Below are 21,973 nucleotides of genomic sequence, written 5' to 3' on the forward strand. Positions count from 1 at the left end.
CTCACAGACCTGGAGCACCAAGTAAACTCAAACATTCAGCCTGCTTTACTAAAATGTCATACTCAAGCTAACAAGCACTTACTGAGCACCTACTATAGTGGTTCTTGGGTTTTAATGTGCTTAAGAATCACTTGGGGGAGTTGGTTTAAAATGCAGATTCTTAAGCCCTACCTCTAGAAAAAGTGTATGATACATTATGTATCATCATTTGGGAACATATTTTTTAGACTGTCTTTTTATTTGTCTCATGTATGCTGTTTAGGCTGTGTATTCTACTAAGTGAACTGAAAAATATGTCGTTTGAGGGACATGCCCTGATGATCTGTATTCATTTCACATTTTTTTGCCTCAGGCAGGCCTGTATCTTCTGCTTTATTTCAATTCTTAATTAACCTTTGATGATGCCTAGCATTATATTGCCATTTGAGAGCTCCAATGGGTTAGTTCATTGACTTTCAATGAAAAATTGTTTTTCTGATTATAACAGTGATACTATAAATGTCTATTGTGGGCTTTTTAGGAAATAATACATTAAATGTATAAATAAGAAAAGTATAACTACCTATAATGCTACCATTCAGACAGCAGTCTTTTTAATAATCTCTGCAGTTGTATTTGGAGTAGGAAGTTCAGGATCTTTAAAAATGTTAGAGGTGTCAGACTTTTATGAATAACCTTAATAAAGACTGTAGAATTAGATCTGTTGGTAGTGATTTGGGCATAAATATAATAGGAATCTTTTTTTACACTTCTGCTGACATTTTGAAAACATGGTAATAAAATTAACTCATGGGAAGTATTTCTTTAGTACTTTTATTAAATGATCTCCAAAATTTTTGCTTTGTGCCTAGAACAGTAATACAAAAGGATTCTCGAATGTGTGCTGCTACTGTCAAAATCAATCTGCATGCAGATAGTGTTTTACAAATCTTCTGGTTTTTTAAATTATGTTTTGCCATTATTTTGACTTTCTTTTTAAAATAGAAAACTGATCCTAGTATCTATCAAAGACATTGAGGGTATGAAGTAAATATTAAATTGCCCTGTACCTGTAGCATAGAGGCAATATATCATAGCGGTTAGAAGTAGGGGCTCTGGAGTCAACTGCTTGGATTTGTATCCATCATTTACTTTCTTAGCTCTGTGACTTTCAGCATATTATTTAAACTCCCATTATCTAATTTTCTTTATTGATAAAATGGAGATAATAACAGTGTCTATCTTTTAGGGTTGTTACAAGAATTAAGTAGCTTAACACAAGTGAAAGAGTTTGGAACAGTGCTGGTCACAAAGTAAGCACTCAACATATGTTGGTTATTATTAGTTATTTAAAAGTTTTATTTTGCTGGGTATGACTATCATGTCTAATAATGATGTGGAATAAGTTAATGATAAAACTCATTACATTGGAAAGTCATTAAACTGGAAAAGTGAAATAAAAGGTAATAAAACAATTTTCTCTCACAGTAGAGTCTGGTAGTCTGCAATGGAAATGAATAATTGACACAAATAAAACAAAGAGGATCCTGTTTATATTTTTAAATTCCTAGCTGATTACGTGTTCATTAAATATTTACCTAATATTAAAAGCAAAAATTTATTGTAACAATTTCAACCTTTGACAATGAAAGGAAAAAATGCATCCAGGTATCTGATGCAATTATATAATTGGTATTTTGAGTTGAGATGGTGCAAATGAGATATTTAAAAAACAAATATAGTAGAAATTGTTTATTATACCAGTATTACATACTTTTACAAAATTGTTGTGATGATCAAATTATGCAATGCAGGTGAGTTTACTAAAATAAGAAATGCTATATAAAAATATCATTATCTGACACATAGTATCAGTACCCACAGATGTTTGATCATGAGGTATGTGAAAGTTCAATGGTGGGCCAATGAAAGAAGAATAAACTGGGACCAGCAAAGCTAACCCATAAGTAGGTATTCTAAAGTTCCAAATATTGTGTCTGAGGTAGTAGTCAGAACTACAATTTATGTGGTCTTATCTGCTTGGCAGAGACATGGCAGCAGGAGTTCCTGGACATGAGCAGTGCTTTGGGGCAGAAACGTTGAAGTAATGGTTACAGGTAGAACTATTTAGGGTGAAGAAGGACGCTGGCCTATAGAAGGTGGGGTACAGTTCTTGAGGACAGTGCACAAGTTGACTGCTAGAGATGAAGGTTCAGAATAGGGCAGAATAGGGCTCAAACTTCCAGCTGGAAAAGAGAAAACACACCAGGCACTGCGTCAGTGGCTTTCTCATGTCACCTAGGTACCCACAGTGGAGGTTATGAAGGAATGTTATGGTTCCTTTGGTACATTGGATACTGGATTTAGAAAAACCAGATTAATTCTAAATCCCTACCAGTTAGTTGGGAAAGAACTCTGGCCTGGTTCTCATTAGGTGGGAAGTAGGCCAGTGTGAGCAGTGGGAAGCTATACCTGTAGATTTAGTGTATTTAATAACTGGAGCCGGCACATAGTCAGCAGTTGATTAATACTGAATGAAGCATGATTAAATTCATCTGAATGTTATATTTCAAAATAGTCATTTGGAAGGTTATACACTGATGTAAATTATGCTATCATGCTCAAAATATTTTGGGATTTTTCTTTTTATTTGGAATTGCCTTCATATGTATCACCAAGAAAATAGGTATCATTATGGTATCATTTGGTTTGATTACACATCAGATCTGTCACCAAGTGATTTCTAGATATATTTAGATATCATGCCTACTTTCAAAATATGAAGATTTTCTTTTTTGAGGATATTCAAAAGAATGTGCTACATGCCTCAAGGTGATTCTAAAACAGAAGTTTCAAAAGCAATTTTAGCAATAACAACCACATTAGAATAAACAGATTAGCCTCCAAAAGTGACTACTTCGAAGGGGCTGGTCCTCCTTGGAATGTGTACATTTGTTTTTGTTAAATTATTCACAATAATTCTTAGTAACACTTTATATATCTGATGCATATTAGGAATTAGACTTCTTGACGTCCAGTTGGACTTCCAAATTATGCTAGAATAAAATGCCATAGATTTGCACTACAGCTCAATTGAAATAGAAATATAAAAATAAAATTACCACTTTAGCCAAAGTATTTTTACCATATCAAATGTAATAATAATCTGTAAACACAAATTAATAAATCATGAAAACAAAAATAAATAAATAAATCATGACAAATTTGTTGATATTGTATTTTGAGAAACAAAAGAATCCCAAATATTTTGTGACTAACTAGTTAAATGGTTCAAAGTATCAAAAGAGAAAAGTAATTTGTGAATTTTTAGAAAAAAGCATTCAAAATTCAATGGAAAGGAAGATTCTACTAGCTTTTTAAGAAGTCTAACATACTAAGAATAACTTACTAAACTTGATTAGAAACATTTATTAAGTTCATTTGACACAAGTAGATCACAGTTGAAAAACTAAAACAGGAGGACTTTTTAGGAACTACAAATGAACTATTTGTAGTGAACTATCTTTACTACAATGAACTATGCAGTGTTAGTTTATAGGTCTATCTTTTATTTCTAAATGTGATATATATTTAAGTTCATCCTGAGTCTGGCAATCAAGGTCCTTCAGGATATAGTCCCAACGTAATTTTTTGTCCTTCACTCCTATTATTCTCCTACATACTGTGTTAAAAACTAACTGCTTATTAAACATACTCTACCATTTCCTGCCTTTGTACCTTGGAGTGTATTCTTCCTTTTGCCCTACTTGGATAGTACAGTGTAGTGATTTTTAAAAAGAAGATTCTGGCCAGGTGTGGCGGCTGATGTCTGTAATACCAACACTTTGAGAGGCCAAGGTGAGTTCATGGATCACATGAGCTCAGGAGTTCGAGATTAGCCTGAGCACCATAGCGAAACCCCGACTCTATAAAAAACACAAAAATTAGACGGGCGCGGTGGCGTGCCCTTGTGGTCCCATCTACTCAGGGGTCCGAGGCAGGATAATAGCTTGAGTCCCAGAGACAGAAGTTGCAGTGAGCCAAGATCGGGCCACTGCACTCCAGCCTGGGAGACAGAGTGAGACCCTGCCTCAAAAATAGATAAATAAATAAAATAATGAAAATAAAAAATAAAAAAGAAGATTCTGGAGCCACACTGCCTAAAATGTTTGAATCTGGCACTGTCACTTACATAGGCCAAGAATAAATTTAAACTAAGGAAAATTTAAGAGTTTCAGTAAAAACAAAATATATTACTGTCTTTGAGAGTTGGTCATTTAGAAAATAAATTTTCTAAGCTCTTTGTTTTTCTTTCTCTCATTTTCTTTTGCTAGGCCAATGCTAATGGCAACATTTTCCAGACAGAGCCTTTGATTTTCCCACATTAACCTGAGTACTTGGGGTCTTCATAAATAGAAGCATGATTGGACCATCTACTAGCCACAATAAGCTAAAGCAACTGACACTCCAGAACCAGCTCATTACCCTAACACTGGAGCCAGTCAGGGGCTGAAAAAGTTCAACCAGGTTGGCTCCAGACCCACAGCACTTAAGCAATATCAGTAACCTTGAGTTAAAGTCAGACTGGTTGTAAGACTGAGATCATGCTTTCTATTTTATTTGCCTCCATCCATAGTATCAATAAAAATGGCTTTTGACATCAGTTAATTGTAGAAAAGTCTAGGTAAATTAGTGAAAACTCTGAATTACAGACTATTCAAATAGATAGTAAATTTTATTAATTAAAGTATATATAGTAAATAAAATCAGGGTGATAAAGAACCACCAAGCAGGGCTGGGTGCCGTGGCTCATCCTGTAATCCCAGCACTTTGGGAGGCTAAGGTGGGCGGATCACTTCAGGTCAGGAGTTCAAGACCAGCCTGGCCAACATGGTGATATTCTGTCTCTACTAAAAAACACAAAAATTAGCCGAGCATAGTGGCAGGCGCCTGTAATGCCAGCTACTTGGGAGGCTGAGGCTGGCGAATCACTGAAACCTTGGAGGTGGCCATTGCAGTGAGCTAAGATCATGCCACTGCACTCCAGCTTGGGTGACAGAGAGAAACTCTATCTAAAAAAAAAAAAAAAAAAAAATTCACCAAGCAATATCCTTTTGGAACTTGTTTAAGTAAATAGATATATCCCTATGTAAAATACTGACTTTAACACAACGATTTGAAAGTACTGAAAATCTATTTGTTCTCTAAATAAATTTGGCATTTCTTCTGCAACTTCATATTTTTTATTTATTTTTTCAATCAGCTTTCCTAGATTGAAGCAACTTTATTTATACAGTGTCTTAATTTAGCAATTCCTCCTTTAAAATTCTTCTGAGAACACAAAAGTGACATCATCTCTGCCTATGTCTGAATAAATTATAATATACTGACTAATTGCTTTCTGCTTTGCATTATTTGATAACTATACTCATCAATGATTTCCCACCTATAAAAATAATTAATTATGAATGTATCTTTACAATACTAAGAATGATTTCTTTTTCCTGTCTCTAACTTTCACTACCATAAAAGTACTAACTCATAAGTAACTATGGGAACTTAACAGTTTTCGTTTCAAATTTAAAATATATTTAAGGAAGATGCTTTTTGAAAGTACCTGGAATCTTTCATAGAAAAAGAGGTCAAGAAATTAAATAGTTATTGATTATTAAATTTTAAAAAAAGTGTCTTTTGGCTAGTCGCGGTGGCTCACGCCTGTAATCCCAGCACTTTGGGAGGCCAAGGCGGGCGGATCACTTGAGGTCAGGAGTTTGAGACCAGCTGGCCAACATGGTGAAACCCCGTCTCTACTAAAAACACAAAAATTAGCCAGGCATAGTGGCGCGCGCCTGTAATCCCAGCTCCTTGGGTGGCTGAGGCCAAAAATCGCTTGAACCCGGGAGGTGGAGGTTGCAGTCCAGCCTGGGCGACAGAGCGACACTCAGTCTCAAAAAAAAAAAAAAAAGAAAAGCACCTTTTGATTTCAGTTTTCCTCTATTTTAGTCATCTATTCATGAGGAGTCTGTACCATCCCAATTCTTTTTGAAAAGTGAGTTTTGTTTTGTTTTTGTTTTGTTTTTCTTTTTTTTTGGAGACAGGATCTTGCTGTAGACCAGGCTGAAGTGCAGTGGCGCGATCTCCGCTCACTGCAGCCTGGACCTCCCTGGCTCATGTAATCTTCCCACCTCAAACCTCCCAAGTAGCTGGGACTACAGGCTGCGCCAGTGCGCCCGGCTAATTTTTGTATTATTTGTGGAGACGGGGTTTCGCCGGCTAATTTTTGTTATTACTTGTAGTGATGGGGCTTCACCGTGTTGCCCAGATGGGTCTCGAACTCCTGAGCTCAAGCGATCCCTCGCTTAGGAGTCTCAAAGTGCTGAGATTACAAAAAAATTAGTTTTTATATGGAGAGGCAAATCCTTGGTTTCTGTAGGACCCATCCTGAATTATCGAATGCTATATAGTACATTTCAGACAAACTTAATACACTTAATATTTTTTCCTCTTTGTTTATCTATCTGAAGTCTCATACTCCATCTCTATCTACATGGAAGTTGGAGGGATTTCTTTTTAGATATAGGTGGAGTATGAGACCTCTTTTGTTTTTGAGACCACGTCTCACTGTCGCCCAGGTTAGAGTGCAGTGCGGCCATCACAGCTCACTGCAGCCTCCACCTCCAGGGCTCAGGTGATTCTCCCACCTCAGCATCCAGGCAGGCAGGCGCCAATACACCCGGTTAATTTTTATATTTTTAGTGGAGACCAGGTTTCGCCATATTGCCCAGGCTGGTCTTGAACTCCTGACCTCAAGTGATCTGCCCACCTCGGCCTCCCAAAGTGCTGGGATTACAGGCAGGAGCCACCGTGCTTGGCCCGGCAAATTTTCTTGCTGTGCTTTAAATTTTCTCCCCGAGTCCTGTTTTTTTAAATTTCTTTCTTTTTTTTTTTTTTTTTTGAGACAGAGTCTCGCTCTGTCGCCCAGGCTGGAGTGCATTGGCCGGATCTCAGCTCACTGCAAGCTCCGCCTCCCGGGTTTACGCCATTCTCCCGCCTCAGCCTCCCGAGTAGCTGAGACTACAGGCGCCCGCCACCTCGCCCGGCTAGTTTTTTGTATTTTTTAGTAGAGACGGGGTTTCACCGGGTTAGCCAGGATGGTCTCGATCTCTTGACCTCGTGATCCGCCAGTCTCGGCCTCCCAAAGTCCTGGGATTACAGGCTTGAGCCACCGCGCCCCGCCTTTTTTTATTTCTTTAGGAAATACAGTCTCTGTTCTGAATCCTTATCACAAGAAGCTCTTAAGGAGTGATGACTCCTCCCTCTCTGGTCAAACTAGGTTCTCTCCCTTCACTCAGATTTAATTTTTTGGTCATACTTCCTCATCTTTTGACAGTTACAGTCAAACGACATGTAATACTTTCCCAATCAGCCCTTGGCGAGTAGTAGGTTTTGTAGGTACAAGTAGTCTCTGCACAGTACACTCGGGCCCACCAAGTGAAGGTCTGACCACGTCTCACTCCTCAGCTTATCTAACCAAGCAACACTGGAACTCTCAGGCCACAGCGTTCAAGTTGTCGCACAAAGGACATTATTCACATAGTGAGTACTGGGGCCTTTTTTTTCCAGTCTGAAGTGTTATATCCCCCCAAACATTTCCTAACCAAGGCATGCTAGGCCAGGATAAATCGTGCCTGCACATATAAAACAGAAGGGTACAGTGGCTGCTCCAGTTTGGAGCACCCAGATCCTCCTATAAGAGAATATGGTTTACATTCCCAAATTAGTCATTATTAACGGGAAGGGAGAATCAATAAGTGCATGTGAGAGTTGAGAGACCAGTTGAGAAACCTTCAGATGTTCATTTTTGCCTTCTGACAGTCGATCAGAACCCGTCTCTCACTCACATCCTATAAAACCGAGTTTTGTTAAAGCAGCGTCCTGCTTCTAGAGTCTAGGATAGCGGGATTTAGGGAACGGGTCTCCTCTACCTTGTCCAACTTGTGGCTTTTTGGGGTATCTCTCAGAGTTATGAATATCTAGAGCTTTCCCTAGTTTTTCTGATAGCCACGGCATCTGAGGACCCTGTCTTTCCCCCTCCTAAGGTTCGAGTTTCCTCACCTTGGTCAGTTTTCCGGTCTCTGGCTAGGCTCCGAAAAGACTGTGGAGAGCGCGGCGTCTCTCTGTTGCTAGGGTAACAACTTTGTTTTGTTCCCGCCCCCCACCTGCCAACCTCCGGGTTCCCGCTTGACTTTTCTGGCCAATCATAGAAGAGTCTCATCTGAGACAACACTGGAATCGACCAATCCGAGCGCGTCCAGGTCAGGGTCACTGGTCGCCCTTTCTAGTTAACCAGGTCGACCCCTTTTAAGCCTCAGTCTGGGTTAGCTTCACTTCAGCGGGAACCTGCCCACAGAGGAGGCCGGTTCTTTCCGGCTTGAGCAGGTCCGGACCCTCCCCTCTGGCGGCTACGCAGTCTCGGAGGCTTGCTCGTATAGTTCAGGGCCGGACAGCGAGCGGCGGCGGCTGCCACTAAGGTAAGTTTGTGGGGTTTTCATTTGTCCCGTTCGTCAGCACGCTTCGCTCTCTTTTACGCTTTTCCCGCGCGTGAATTCCCGATCTGAGGACTCGATCTCCAGCCAATCTGGAGAGGCGGGGGCAGAAGGGTAGGGGCAGTGGGCCGGGGGTTGAGAAGGTTTTGCTACCGTCCTCCACGCCCCCCGCCTCTCACGTCTCCCCCACGCGACAGAAACACGTATTGTGCTTCCGTCCTGGCTTGGCGCGTGCGATCGTGTGTTTGTATGTGTGCAGGTGGGATCGCGTTTTATTCTCCTCTGTGGGCAAGCCTTCCGGGCCCCAAGTTCCCGGGGGAGCACCTGGTCAACTGCCACCTGGTTCCTGTGGGGCGCTGGCTTGAGCTACGCGTTGCACCCACTCTAGGGAAAATCGCGGCTCCGGGAGCTCTGCTTTTCCCGCCTCGGAGTGGAGAAAAGCAGGCGCGCCGCTCGCTTGCCACTGCTAGGGAATCTGGTTGTCTTAAGTTCACTTAGAGATAGAGTTGTTAGTCTAGTTTCCCATAAATTCCGTAGCTTGGTTTTAAACAAAGGGGCGGCGGGGGGATGGCGTTAATAAATATTTAGAGTACTTAGGACTGATTAGCCATGATCAATAGTAGGACCCCACAGATGGTTTTAATGAATGGTTACTTTTGGTTATTCAGGTATTGGAATTTGATTATAAATGAACGAAACTGCTTCCCTTCTTTCTTTATACCATGCATTTCTTAACGACCATCCCATCTGGCATAGGGGATAGTGAAGTTTGATTAATTTGTCCATTCTGCTTGTTATTATCTACGGTAAACAAAAAGTGGGGATAGAATAAGGTTATTGGCTAAAGCAACGTTATTGGCCTTTTAGCCAAATTACCAATACCTTAATTCCCCTTATTACTGTGAATGATCAGAGTTTAGGTGTCTTACATTTTGCTAATTCTTTAGATACTTGTGGAGCTTAAATTATAGATATTATGCCATCTCCTTTTTCTTGCTTTCTTGTTTTTATTCTGCCTCATTGTGCATTATGCTAAGTCTGTAATGCTCAGCCGGTGTTTTTCAGACCTTTTGACTGTGACCAACAGTAAGAAATAAATTTTATATTGTGACCTAGTACACATGTAGACAATATATAACCGACAACCATTTTTACAGAAACAACACTTAACATTTACTACCTGCAATATACTCTGATAATTTCCATTACGTTTTAAAAAATGTACACCACAACCCTCTAATGATTTGTCCCTAGATCTTTAGTTTCCAAACTTGTGTGTGCACTTTATTTAAAATTTATTGAAATAAAGAATTTATTTAAAATGCAGATTGCCCTGGCTCCCTCCAGAAATTGGTTCTGTGGTCTAGTGGGACCCAGGAAGGTATACAATATAGCATATATGAAATACTTGGTACAGTGTCAGGTGCACAGGTGTTCAGTGAATATCAGTTTTCTTCTTGGGGAACAAATGTTATTTATCTTTAGGGATATAATAAACTCTTCAAGGTTTCATCTGTCTCTGGCAAGGTGGCGTCCAATACTAAGAACTGTTTTCCCCAGGTAGAGGAAGTAGCGGGGTGGGGGATGGGTCCAGGATCTGAGATTAATCTTTAAGCAGTTGGCTTCCCTACAATGTCGGAAATACAGAAGCTTAGAGGCTGAGGAACACAAGGATTAGAGAGGTTCTGTGACTTTCCCAGGACCGTGCTGTTAGTAAGCAGAGACAACTGAATTTGACTCCTAGTTCGGTTTTAAAGTAATGAAACTTGAGAGATCTAAAATATTTTTTAGACTACACCCAAGGTTTCTGTGGATTTATAGCTATGACAAAATGGATATAGTTTAGCTAATCATTTTATAATATATAGAGTGTTTTAAAACATTGGTTAACTAATTTATTAATGCAACATTGAAAGAAATTAAAGATGAAAAATCTCACTCAATTCTGCTACCATAATATAACTGATAATTCTGTTCCCCTCCTATCTTTATCCATATGTACCTATGTTTTTACATGATTGTGATCCTTTTTCGTGTACTTTTTTGTTATTTTTATTTAATACTGTTTTGGAAATTTTTTTGCATGTTGTGATAGTCTTTATCTTTTGCATTATTAACAGCAACCTAATATTTCATAGAGTGAGTTGGCTATAATTTACTTAGCCTAACTAACCAACAACAGAAAATAAGACACTATGTGTGCTTTGAAAAGAGAGATGTAGCCAGGTGCGATGGCTCACACCTGTAATCCCAGCACTTTGGGAGGCTGAGGCAGAAGAATCACTTGAACCCAGGAGTTCAAGACCAGCCTGGGTAACATAGGGAGCCCCCATCTCTATAAAAAATATTTAAAAATTAGTCAGGCTTGGTGCCATGTACCTGTGGTCCCAGCTACTCAGGAGGCTGAGGTGGGAGGATTGCTTGAGCATGGGAGGTTGAGGCTGCAGTGAGCTGTGATTACGCCACTGCACTCCAGCCTGGGTGACAGAACAAGACCCTGTCTCAAAAGAAAAAAAAAAAAAAGTAAAGGGAGATGTGCTAATATAGTTATTCCATGATGTCTTGGGTTATTTAAAATCATTTCTATAACTTATGTCTTACGTAACAGTGAGCTCAATAGGAAGCCTAACAGGAAGGCCAGATCTAGATCTGGACCTGAGCTGGGAGTTTTTGCCCCTCTTAGATGTATGAATTTGACAATCAAGGTTTCTATGTGCTAGAGCAGGCAGTGATCAGCCCTGGTGTCCTGTATACATATGAGTTAGGTTGAATATACTTTTTTACTTTTTTGTTTTTGTTTTTTTTGAGACAGGGTCTGCTCTGTCGCCCCAGCTGGAGTGCAGTGGTATGATCACAGCTCACTGAAGCCTCGACTTCTGGGGCTACAAGTAGCTGGGACTATAGGCACATGTTACCATACCTGGCTAATTTTTTTTTTCTTTTTTGGTAGGGACTGGGTTTCACCACATTCCCCATGCTGGTTTCGAACTCCTGGGCTCAAGCAATCCACCTGCCTCAGTCTCCCAAAGTGCTGGGATTGCAGGCGTGAGCCACTGGGCCCTGTCATGAATGTTCTATTTTTTTTTTTAAAGACAGTCAAGTGAAGCCATGGGAGTGGAGAAGGAACAAAGAACTCTGTACCTGGTTGTGATTAATTAGTTGTATTAATAAATACCACTGTACTCAGACCAGCCTGAATTTACTTTTTTTACTAAGTATAAACATTTTTTAAATGACTTACTTTAAAAAATATGTGAATCACAGCAGCTTCACATAGGTTCAAGTGCCATAGTAACACTCACACTGTTACTTTATGAATATCTTTTTCAAAGATTATATGAGTGTATATTAATTTATAATTTAAACAATTTTTATAAAGGAGCCAATTAAGCTGGCTGGGAGAATAAAAGCTACAATTAGTCTATATAAACATATCTCCATTTTCAAAGCACACATATAGTCTTATTTTCTGTCATTCTAAAACATTGCTTCTTTAAAATTAAGAAATATTTCAACAGAAAAATAGTTTTATGCACCATCATCCATGTATCTACCGAAGATTTAACAATTGTTATAATTTTGTCACATTTTCTTTAAGGTGTTGATCTTTTTAAAGAACTAAAACATTACAGCTATCTCTTTATATCCCGTCCCAATCTCATTTCCTTCCCATCCCAGAGATACTTTTCCAAAGTTTGTATATATTTTTCCAATCTATATTTATAAGTGCCCTGACATGCGGCCATAAATAGTTTGTAATGTATTGTTTTGTGTGTCTTTAAGATTTATATAAATGGTATAATTTATTATTCTGCAGTTTTGTTTTTCTTTTTTGAGACAGGGTCTCATTCGGCTGCCCAGGCTGGAGTGCAGCCACGTGATCTTGGCTCATTGCGACCTCCATCTCTTGGGCCCAAGTGATCCTCCCACCTCGGCCTCTGGCATAGGTGGGACCACAGGTCTACAGGTGCGCATCACCGTGCTTGGCTAATTTTTAATTTTTTTTGTAGAGACAAGGTCTCACTGTGTTGCCCAGGCTGTTCTTGAACTCCTGGGCTCAAGTGATCCTCTTGCCTTAGCCTCCCGAAGTGCTGGGATTACAGGTGTAGCCACTGTGCTTGGCCCAGCAGCCTTTTTTTTTTTTTTGGTCAGCAGTGTTTTTGAGATTTTTAAATGCAAATAAAGTTTTTTTTATTGCTATATAGTATTCCAATATATGACTAAATCACTTTTAAAAAATCTCCATTCCCTTATTGCTGTCGGACATTTAGGTTGTTTTAAATATACAGATAAGATTCATATAAATCACGCAAATATTGTTATGATTCCACTTGCATGAGGTACCTAGAATAGAGTAATTCATAGACAGAAAGTAAAATAGAGGTTACCAGGGGCTGAAAGACGGAGGAAAAGGGAGTTAGTGTTTTAGTGTTCAGTAGGTACAGAGTTTCTGTTCAGGATGATGAAAAATTTTTGTCAAGAGATAGTTGTGACAGTTGAATAACATCATGAGTGTACCTCATACTACCAAAATTGTATGCTTTAAAATGGGTAAAATGGCAAGTATTATATGTATTTTACCACAATTAAAAAACTAAAAATTAGAAACATAAGAATTATGCTTATTTTTTCAGAAGCATATGTTTAATTGCTTTATTTTCTGTGGTGTGGAGTGAGGCCATGAAAAAAGCAAACATCCTATTAAAAAATAAACTTTAAGTTATATTAGCCAGATCTGTTTTTCCTTGTAAACAATAGTTTTTGAGGTCTTTATATGACAGCTTTTCTTACTTGTATGTTTGTAAAAGGTTTTTATGATTATCATTCTTCAGAATTCTCCAGTTTTTTGTTTTTTGAGGGTTTTTTGCTCTACTTTTCCAGAGTTTTGGGGAAGATTCTTATAAATATGGGCATACCTTTGAGGCTGTCTTTTGCATTTGACTGCTATTCACCAGTTAGTTTCCTTAGCTAGTTCTTTCAAGTGTTTTACTCTCTCGCCTCCCCTCACCTACCCTCCGCTATTCCCTGCCCTCTCTTGCATTCCTCCACCCCCTTTCCAAGCAGCCATACCTCTTCCTAGGTCTTCATGCCCACACATACACTCTGCCCTCCCTTGGGTCCTTCTCAGCTCCTCCAAGATTCTCTCTCTCTTTTTTTTTTGAGACGGAATCTCGCTCTATTGTCCAGAATGGAGTGCTGTGGCACGATCTCGGCTCACTGCAACCTCTGCCTCCCAGGTTCAAGCCATTCTCCTGCCTCAGCCTCCTGAGTAGCTGGGATTACAGGCACTCACCACCATGCCTGACTAATTTTTGTGTTTTTAGTAGAGACGGAGTTTTACCATGTTGCTCAGGCTGGTCTCGAACTCCTGACCTTATGATCTGTCCACCTCGGCCTCCCAAAATGCTGGGATTATAGCCGTCAGTCACCATGCCCGGTCTGATTCTCCCTCTCTTGATTCTTTCTGGCTTTGGTCCCACTCACCCCTGGTTTTTCCTTTTCCAATTTTGTAACTGCTAAAGTCTCTTACTGAAAATGAGCAATTTACAGTCTTCAGCAATATCACTCTTTTAACATTTGAAGAATTGATCCTCATTTTGGGATTAAAATAAAAACTTTTTCTAGGTCTTAAAATTAGATTCTGACCTTAAGGCTTTGAGAAGCTATAGTATGAAGGGGGAAAAAAGAACTTAATATGAAAGATAATCAGCAAATTATACTGCTTAAGATGTTTGATATGAACTTGAAACCAACTTCACCTCTCCCTATCAATTTCTCTCTGGGAATAGAAACATTTAGAGTAAGACATTAGTAATTCAGTTTTTACTTCCAGAGTTGGCATGCATAACTATTACTGACAAATAGGGTCATTACTGTGCTTTGAGGCTTAGATTTTTCTACTTTCTTCTTGAGTACTTTTTCTGGAAGACTTTATATCTTGGTGGTGCAAGGGGTTTCTTCTGTGAATTTGTACTTCCTTTGCGTCTCTGCCTCTCTAATTAATGATGTGTTAAACAATCATATGTATTGCCAGAGGTTGCTATTTATAGAAGTGGTTTTATAACATGACTAATCATATGTGAATTTTCAGGCCAGATCTCTCAGTCATGATGTTCTTGAGAAGGTTGAGTGCCTTCGTGGAACTTGATGATTTTCAAGTGACTAGGCAGTTTAGGGAAAATGTTGCCTCTAAAGAAGAATAGTCTATTTGCTTCTAAGAAACTAGGAACAATTTTTAATAAATTATGTGGCTAAGCTTCTGTGCCAGTCACCTCTTGACAGTCATTTCTCAAAGTAAATATAGGGGAATTAATCATTACTCTCAAAATCATTTATACTTTTGAGACAGAAATCCTTAAACATTATGCTGAAATGGCTTATAATAGGTACCCAGGCTTGAACTGATTTTGTTTCTGCCTTTTGACACACAGTAGATTTATCTTCCTAATGATGTGTTGCTTAAGCTAGTATTAAAATAGAAGAATTGTGTCCGGTTCCTTCACTTACTAGTTGCTTGACCCCAGGAAAGTTAGTGTCTCAGAGCCTCTGCTTCCTCAGCTATAGAATGGAGATCAAAATACCTTTTTGGTTTGTTGTTAGGTAATGAAGGTAAGGGATTTCAGTTTCAGTAAGTGCTTCCTTTTATCTTTTTCCCTTTATATTACATAAGAGAGTCTAGAACTTGAGTGGTAAAGTGGTGTGTCCTGAAATGACCTACCATCATTTATTGATTCTAGATCAGGTTTCCTACTACCGAGAACACTCCCAGAATCAATAAATAACAGTAGGTAGTACACAGAGAAGATAATTTGCATGCTGATACATGAGCTAGATGAATAGTAATTTTTTTAAATTATAGTTTGAAATCCAGTTTATGTTCACTCTCTGGGCCAGCTGATAGTGTGTCCAGAATTGGTTCCTTCCGGCGGATTCCTGGTCTCCCTGACTTCAAGCGTGAAACTGTGGACCCTCACTGTCAGTGTTATAGTTCTTAAAGATGGTGTGTCCGGAGATTGTTCCTTCAGATGTTCGGATGTGTCCAGAGTTTCCTCCTTATGGTGGGTTCGTGGTCTTGCTGACTTCAGGAGTGAAGTCGCAGACCCTCATAGTGAGTGTTACAGCTCTTAAAGGCGGCGCGTCGGGAGTTACTCATTCCTCCTGGTGGGTTTGTGGTCTCGCTGGCTTCGGGAGTGAAGCTGCAGACCTCTGCGGTGAGTGTTACAGCTCATAAAGGTGGCACGTCCGGAGTTGTTCATTACTCCCGGTGGGTTCGTGGTCTCGCTGGCTTCAGGACTGAAGCCGTGGACCTTCGAGGTGAGTGTTACACCTCATAAAGGTAGTGTGGACCCAAAGAGCGAGCAGCAGCAAGATTTATTGCTAAGAGTGAAACAACAAGGCTTCCACAGCATGGAAGGGGACCCGAGTGGGTTGCTGCTGCTGGCTCTGGTGGCCAGCTTTTAGTCCCTTATTTGGCCCCGCCCACATCCTGCTGATTGTTCCATTTTATAGAGTGCTGATTGGTGCATTTACAAACCTTTAGCTAGACACAGAGCACTGACTGGTGTGTTTTTAGAGTGCTGATTGATGTGTTTACAAACGTTTAGACACGGAGTGCTGATTGGTGCATTTACAATCCTTTAACTAGACAGAAAAGTTCTCCAGGTCCCCACCCAATTAGCTAGACACAGAGCACTGATTGGTGCGTTTTTACAGAGTGCTGATTGGTGCATTTACAAACCTTTAGCTAGACAGAAAAGTTCTCCAAGTCCCCACCCGACCCAGAATCCCAGCTGGCTTCACCTCTCAATAGTGCTCTATAATTATCTTTGATTTGCTGGTTCTTCACCAGCAGTGAGGATAACTCCAGCATTATATTTTGGAAAGCTTTCACATAGCACTTTACATAAAATTAAATTAGACAAGGTAATATATGTGAAGAGTCCTTTGCAAACTTATTTTTATTTTTTATTTTTATTTTTATTTTTTATTATACTTTAAGTTCTAGGGTACATGTGCATAACGTGCAGGTTTGTTACATATGTATACTTGTGCCATGTTGGTGTGCTGCACCCATCAACTCGTCAGCACCCATCAATTCGTCTTTATATCAGGTATAACTACCAATGCAATCCCTCCCCCCTCCCCCCTCCCCCCTCCCCATGACAGGCCCCGATGTGTGATGTTCCCCTTCCCGAGTCCAAGTGATCTCATTGTTCAGTTCCCACCTATGAGTGAGAACATGCGGTGTTTGGTTTTCTGTTCTCGTGATAGTTTGCTAAGAATGATGGTTTCCAGCTGCATCCATGTCCCTACAAAGGATGCAAACTCATCCTTTTTTATGGCTGCATAATATTCCATGGTGTATATGTGCCACATTTTCTTAATCCAGTCTGTCACAGATGGGTTTTGGGTTGATTCCAAGTCTTTGCTATTGTGCATAGTGCCGCAATAACAGACACATGAAAAAATGCTCATCATCACTGGCCATCAGAGACATGCAAATCAAAACCACAATGAGATACCATCTCACACCAGTTAGAATGGCAATCATTAAAAAGTCAGGAAACAACAGGTGCTGGAGAGGATGTGGAGAATTAGGAACACTTTTACACTGTTGGTGGGATTGTAAACTAGTTCAACTAGTTCAACCATTATGGAACACAGTATGGCGATTCCTCAAGGATCTAGAACTAGATGTACCATATGACCCAGCCATCCCACTACTGGTATATACCCAAAGGATTATAAATCATGCTGCTATAAAGACACATGCACACGTATGTTTATTGCAAACTTATTTTTAAAATAATATTTTGGTTATTTACTTAATGGAACTGTGAGAATTTTAGAAGTGAGGAAACCGAGGCTTCAAATGCATTTAAATGACTAGAACAGTCTAGTGGGCATCAACACTCATTCAGTTGTTTTCTTTCTCTCCAGCCATTTAGTTAATGCAGTAAGCCCCAGTTAGATTGGACTGCCAGGTAGGGAACATTCTGCTCATTTCTAGTAGCCCTTCCAGTGAGCTCTGATGATTTTTGGGGGCCTAGTGGGCTTTCTGCTGAGGGCCTTTATCATCTAGTATTTCTTTCTTTGAATATGTGTGCTTGCATTGAGTCACCAAAGAGAGACTAAGCTGGGCTCAACATACAAAGCTGTAGTTTTGTCAGCTTTAAGCTCCTGTAGTTAGGCAGTGTGGATAAGGAGAGGTTACTTAGAAGAGGAAGAGAGGTTGTCTGGAGAAACCCAACAAGGCAGAGATAGAGTATTCCTATTGATTGCCACAGATAGGGAGTACAGAGCTGTTTCCTATTTTTTAATAAAGTAATGATATGCATAGGGAAGCTAAAGTGTGCTAAGTTCCTGTTTGTTAAAAAAGGATAGGGAATACTGATTAATTTCAGACTTTGTTTTAAAAAGTATAAATTTAAGTCTGTGTTAAAAGAAATAATTCATGAGAATGCATACGAATTAATAGAATATGTAACTTCCACACCTGGGAAAAATTAAGAGAATAAAGAAAATCTCATCAATCCAAATATGCAGAAAAAAGATAAAATATATATAATGCCTGGCAAATAAAAAACACAAAGTAAGACGGAAGAAAAATTCAGTAGTGTCAGTAGTTACAATAAATGTAAGTTAAACTCACTAAGAGACTGTCAGATTGAATTTAAAATATTTCGGCTATGCTACTTACAAAAAGCACATTTAAAATGACCCAGAAAGGTTGAAAACAAGGGAACAGAAAAAGATACACTAGGCCAATACCAACCTAAAGAAAATGGTGAGGCAACATCAGTGTCAGACAAAATATGATTTAAGGCAGTTTAGTAATAATTAGTTACTTCACACTGATAAAGGAAAGAAAATTTACCAAGAGTCTGTTGACTGTGAACTTCATATAGGCCCCTAACAATACAGTCTTGAAATATATAAAGGAGGCGGGTGTGGTGGCTCACACCTGAAAAAAAAAAAAAAATTAGCCAAGCGTGGTGGCACTTACCTGTAATCCCAGGTACTTGGGAGGCGGAGGCAGGAGAATCGCTTGAACCTGGGAGGTGGAGGTTGCAGGAGGTTGCAGTGAGCCGAACTTGTGCCGTTGCACTCCAGCCTGGACAACAAGAGTGAAACTCCATCTCAAAAGAAACAAATAAACAAATAAAAGAAATATATAAAGGAAAAAGCAATGGGATTATAGGGAGAAATTTACAATTCGTAATAATTGGAGGCTTTTAAACACCTTTGTCAGAAACTGGTCAAGCAAAATAGATTAAAAAATTAAAAAGCTAAAGATATGAAAGATTTTAAGATCTAAATGAGATGGAAGGGCAAGTATCTTTAATTCCAAATTTTTAGTGACAAAAATGTACTTTTAGTGCAAAAAGTGATTTTTTTGTTTTATTTCTCAAATTTCTAAGGCACAAAAAAATTAAAGTTATGTGCTACATTTAATAGGAAGATTCTTAAATTATTTCCAAAAGAACAGAAATTCCATAAATGCAAGGGCATAGGGAAAAAAATCCACCTTTTGATGGCTACCAGAAAACTTTATTTTTGTCTGCAATATGACATTGATGACAGTACCTAAATCTGGAAGTGTCTGTCAATTTCTTTTACAGGATAAACACCCACTATGGTTTGACAACAATTAATTTTTCTATCAATATTTATATTATCATCATGTATATTGAAACATATAATACATAAATAATTATGTATAAAACCTATAATAATATTATCATAATTTATAACAACATAGCACTTGTAACCTCAGGAAAGTGGTACACTTGGGAATATAAAACTAAACACAGCAAATGCTCTTATTCTAAGTTCATAATGCCTCCCTTTCTGTGCCTTCCAGGATTGAGTTGTTACAGTTGAAATCACCATTTGGAGCTCGCATTTAAAAAGTTTTAAGATGTGTATAAGACTTAAAAATAAGCATATTGTAACTAACACATTCAGATAAATGTTGTCCTTCACAGTTACTCTTGGGAAAGTTTTCCCTTTTACCCATGACACTAACAGTATTTAAGATGCTATATCTCAGCCATTAAAGAGGTACATTTTTTTTCATATCTTAACATCTCTGAAATGGAGGCAAGTCTAACAGTTGAATGGTATCTTTTGGCCAGGTGGCAGTTGTGACATGATAGTTGTTCCTGCATGCACAGATAATATCAAAATCTTTAGGATCAAAACTTTCACAATGGATGACTGAAGTGAAAAATCCCTGAGACAATGAAGGATCACCTTCAACTCTTAGAAAATAGTGGTTGTGGGGAGAGAATGGAGGAGATAGTAAATCAGATTTAGTTATCAATATGCTGAAATGGGAGACAAAAGGAAGCTAGTCTACATATTTGCAAAGCTGACTTAAGAGCATAGCAAAAATGGCTTTTAGTTCTCTTATAAGTTATTTTTTAAAATGCTGCTTTAACAGTGCTCCTGGTGGCATAGATGTTATCAAGAAATTTGTGTTGACAATTGGGAGCTGGCACGGTAGCTCATGCCTATAATCCCAACACTTTGGGAGGCTGAGGTGGGCGGATCATCTGAGGTCAGGAGTTTGAGACCAGCCTGTTCAACATAGTGAAACCCAGTCTCTACTAAAAATACAAAAATTAGCCAGGCATGGTGGCACACGCCTGTAGTCCCAGCCACTCAGGAGACTGAGGCAGGAGAATCGCTTGAACTCGGGACGCAGAGGTTGTAGTGAGCTGAGATTGCACCACTGCACTCCAGCCTGGGTAACTGAGGGAGACTGTTCCCCCACATCAAAAAAAAAAAAAAAAAAAAAAAAAAGAAAAGAAAAAAAAGAAAAAGAAAAGAAGAGAAAATTGGACTCAATGTGAATTTTAGAGATACATTAACCAAGTTACTTTGCTTACACTTGTTTCTAATGTATGCATGTTTGATTAAAATCTATGTCTACAATGAAAAGAGCTCTTTCAAAAAGTGTTTAAAAATTAAATAAGGAATTATGACAGGTTGGTGTTTTTTCTCCCTTCCTTTCTTAGTGATGCATAAAGTAATGCTACTCTTAGCTTTAATGAAATATTTTTGAAACTGATTTGTTAGAATTGCCTTTCAGAGCTACTGTGTTAAAAACTAATTTTTAGTCATCTCATTTTATTAATTTTGACTGGGATAGAATTATAAGTTCACAATGATTTTTCCCTTAACATTTTAAGATATTTTCCCACTGTTTTCTAATGTTTATTATTGCTAATGAGGAGTTTGCTATCAATCTAGTTGTTGCTCCTTATTAGGTAAATTTGATTTTTTTTCTCTCTGATAACTATGAGAATTTTTTCTCTATAAGGTTTCAATATATTGTATATAACGGGTATGTGTGTTTGTATGGTGGTGAGGAGGGATTGCCTGCTTGTACTTGGTGGCTTTTTTAATCTGAGAACTAATTTTTCTTCACTTCTAGGAAATTCACTTATCAACTCTTTGAATACTGCCTCTTCCATTCTATTTTTTCCTTCTCCGTTCCTTCTGGATATATATTGGAGCTTCTTTTTCTCCTTATCTCTTAATTCTCTCCCCCTTTCCATCTTTTTTATTTATTTTTATCTACCCTCTAGTACTGGCAGATTTTTTTCTGTTCTCTCTTCTAATTTGCTATTTTTTTCTCTTCAACTGTGTAGTCTATTATTTAAATCTGTCTTTTGAGCATTTTTATTTCTAATACTGATATGCGTTTCTTGGATTTCCTCTTGGTTCTTTTTCACATTCACTTAGTTTTACAGATGCTATTTCTTTCTTGAACTCTTTGAACATATCAAACATATATTTTGATGTGCTATTCAGATTGTGCTTTTATCTCTAATTTCTTGGATAAGAATTCTCTCATTTTCTTAGGTCTAAAGATGATTTACTTAGATGTTTTGTATTTCTTGTCTGTGAGTTAATCTTCTGAGGGCTTTTTTTGACTATATGTGACCTAGGAAGTGGAGATGTCCCTTTTGAGTAATGTCATGGGCAACCTGCCTGGACCTTGAAGGTTTTATCAACTCCTAACCAGTTTTTATGATAACATCTTATCTCAAAGTTTCTATATCACAAATAAAGATAAATTGAATTTGAGCCATCTATGCATATCTTCTGTAGCAGTTTGGGATTCTCACATGTCTCTATTGTCTTTTCCATCTTCCTGTAGATGTTTCCCAGATTTAAACTTCACTAGGTCTCTGCTGATTCAGGAGCCTGTGGTCTTACCAGGTAGCCTTAAATCATACCCCAAATTCAGCATTGTATTTCCAGCTATAAGGCGTGTATCTCATTGAAGGTATCACCTTGGGCTAAGCAACATTAACTTCTGCTCATGGGTATGAATTCCCTTTCTGTCTGACACTTGGAAAATTGTCCTTCTTTCTGGAAAAACTTTGCTTTGTATTTAAAAAAAGTTTTTATTAAATGACTGTAAACTGGTATTT

The 21,973-nt window shown here is 38.6% G+C and overlaps 2 protein-coding genes across 2 annotated transcripts in view; one reads left to right on the forward strand and one right to left on the reverse strand.

Annotated features, from left to right (window-relative positions):
• DNAAF6 (dynein axonemal assembly factor 6) overlaps positions 1-1,058 on the reverse strand; it is a 32,028-nt gene extending 30,970 nt beyond the window's left edge. The window contains 1 exon segment of the mRNA XM_033201372.1: positions 1,050-1,058. Within this exon segment, the coding sequence (XP_033057263.1) occupies positions 1,050-1,058 (9 nt within the window).
• A 7,261-nt stretch (positions 1,059-8,319) lies between these two features.
• The window catches only part of NUP62CL (nucleoporin 62 C-terminal like), an 85,068-nt gene continuing 71,414 nt past the window's right edge, over positions 8,320-21,973 (forward strand). The window contains exon 1 of the mRNA XM_033202134.1: positions 8,320-8,510. The gene's annotated coding sequence lies outside the window, so the exon portion shown is untranslated. The remainder of the gene's footprint in view (positions 8,511-21,973) is intronic.

The sequence above is a fragment of the Trachypithecus francoisi genome, unplaced genomic scaffold, assembly GCF_009764315.1.
Source record: "Trachypithecus francoisi isolate TF-2019V2 unplaced genomic scaffold, Tfra_2.0 Lachesis_group6, whole genome shotgun sequence".
Classification (NCBI taxonomy): Eukaryota; Metazoa; Chordata; class Mammalia; order Primates; family Cercopithecidae; genus Trachypithecus; species Trachypithecus francoisi.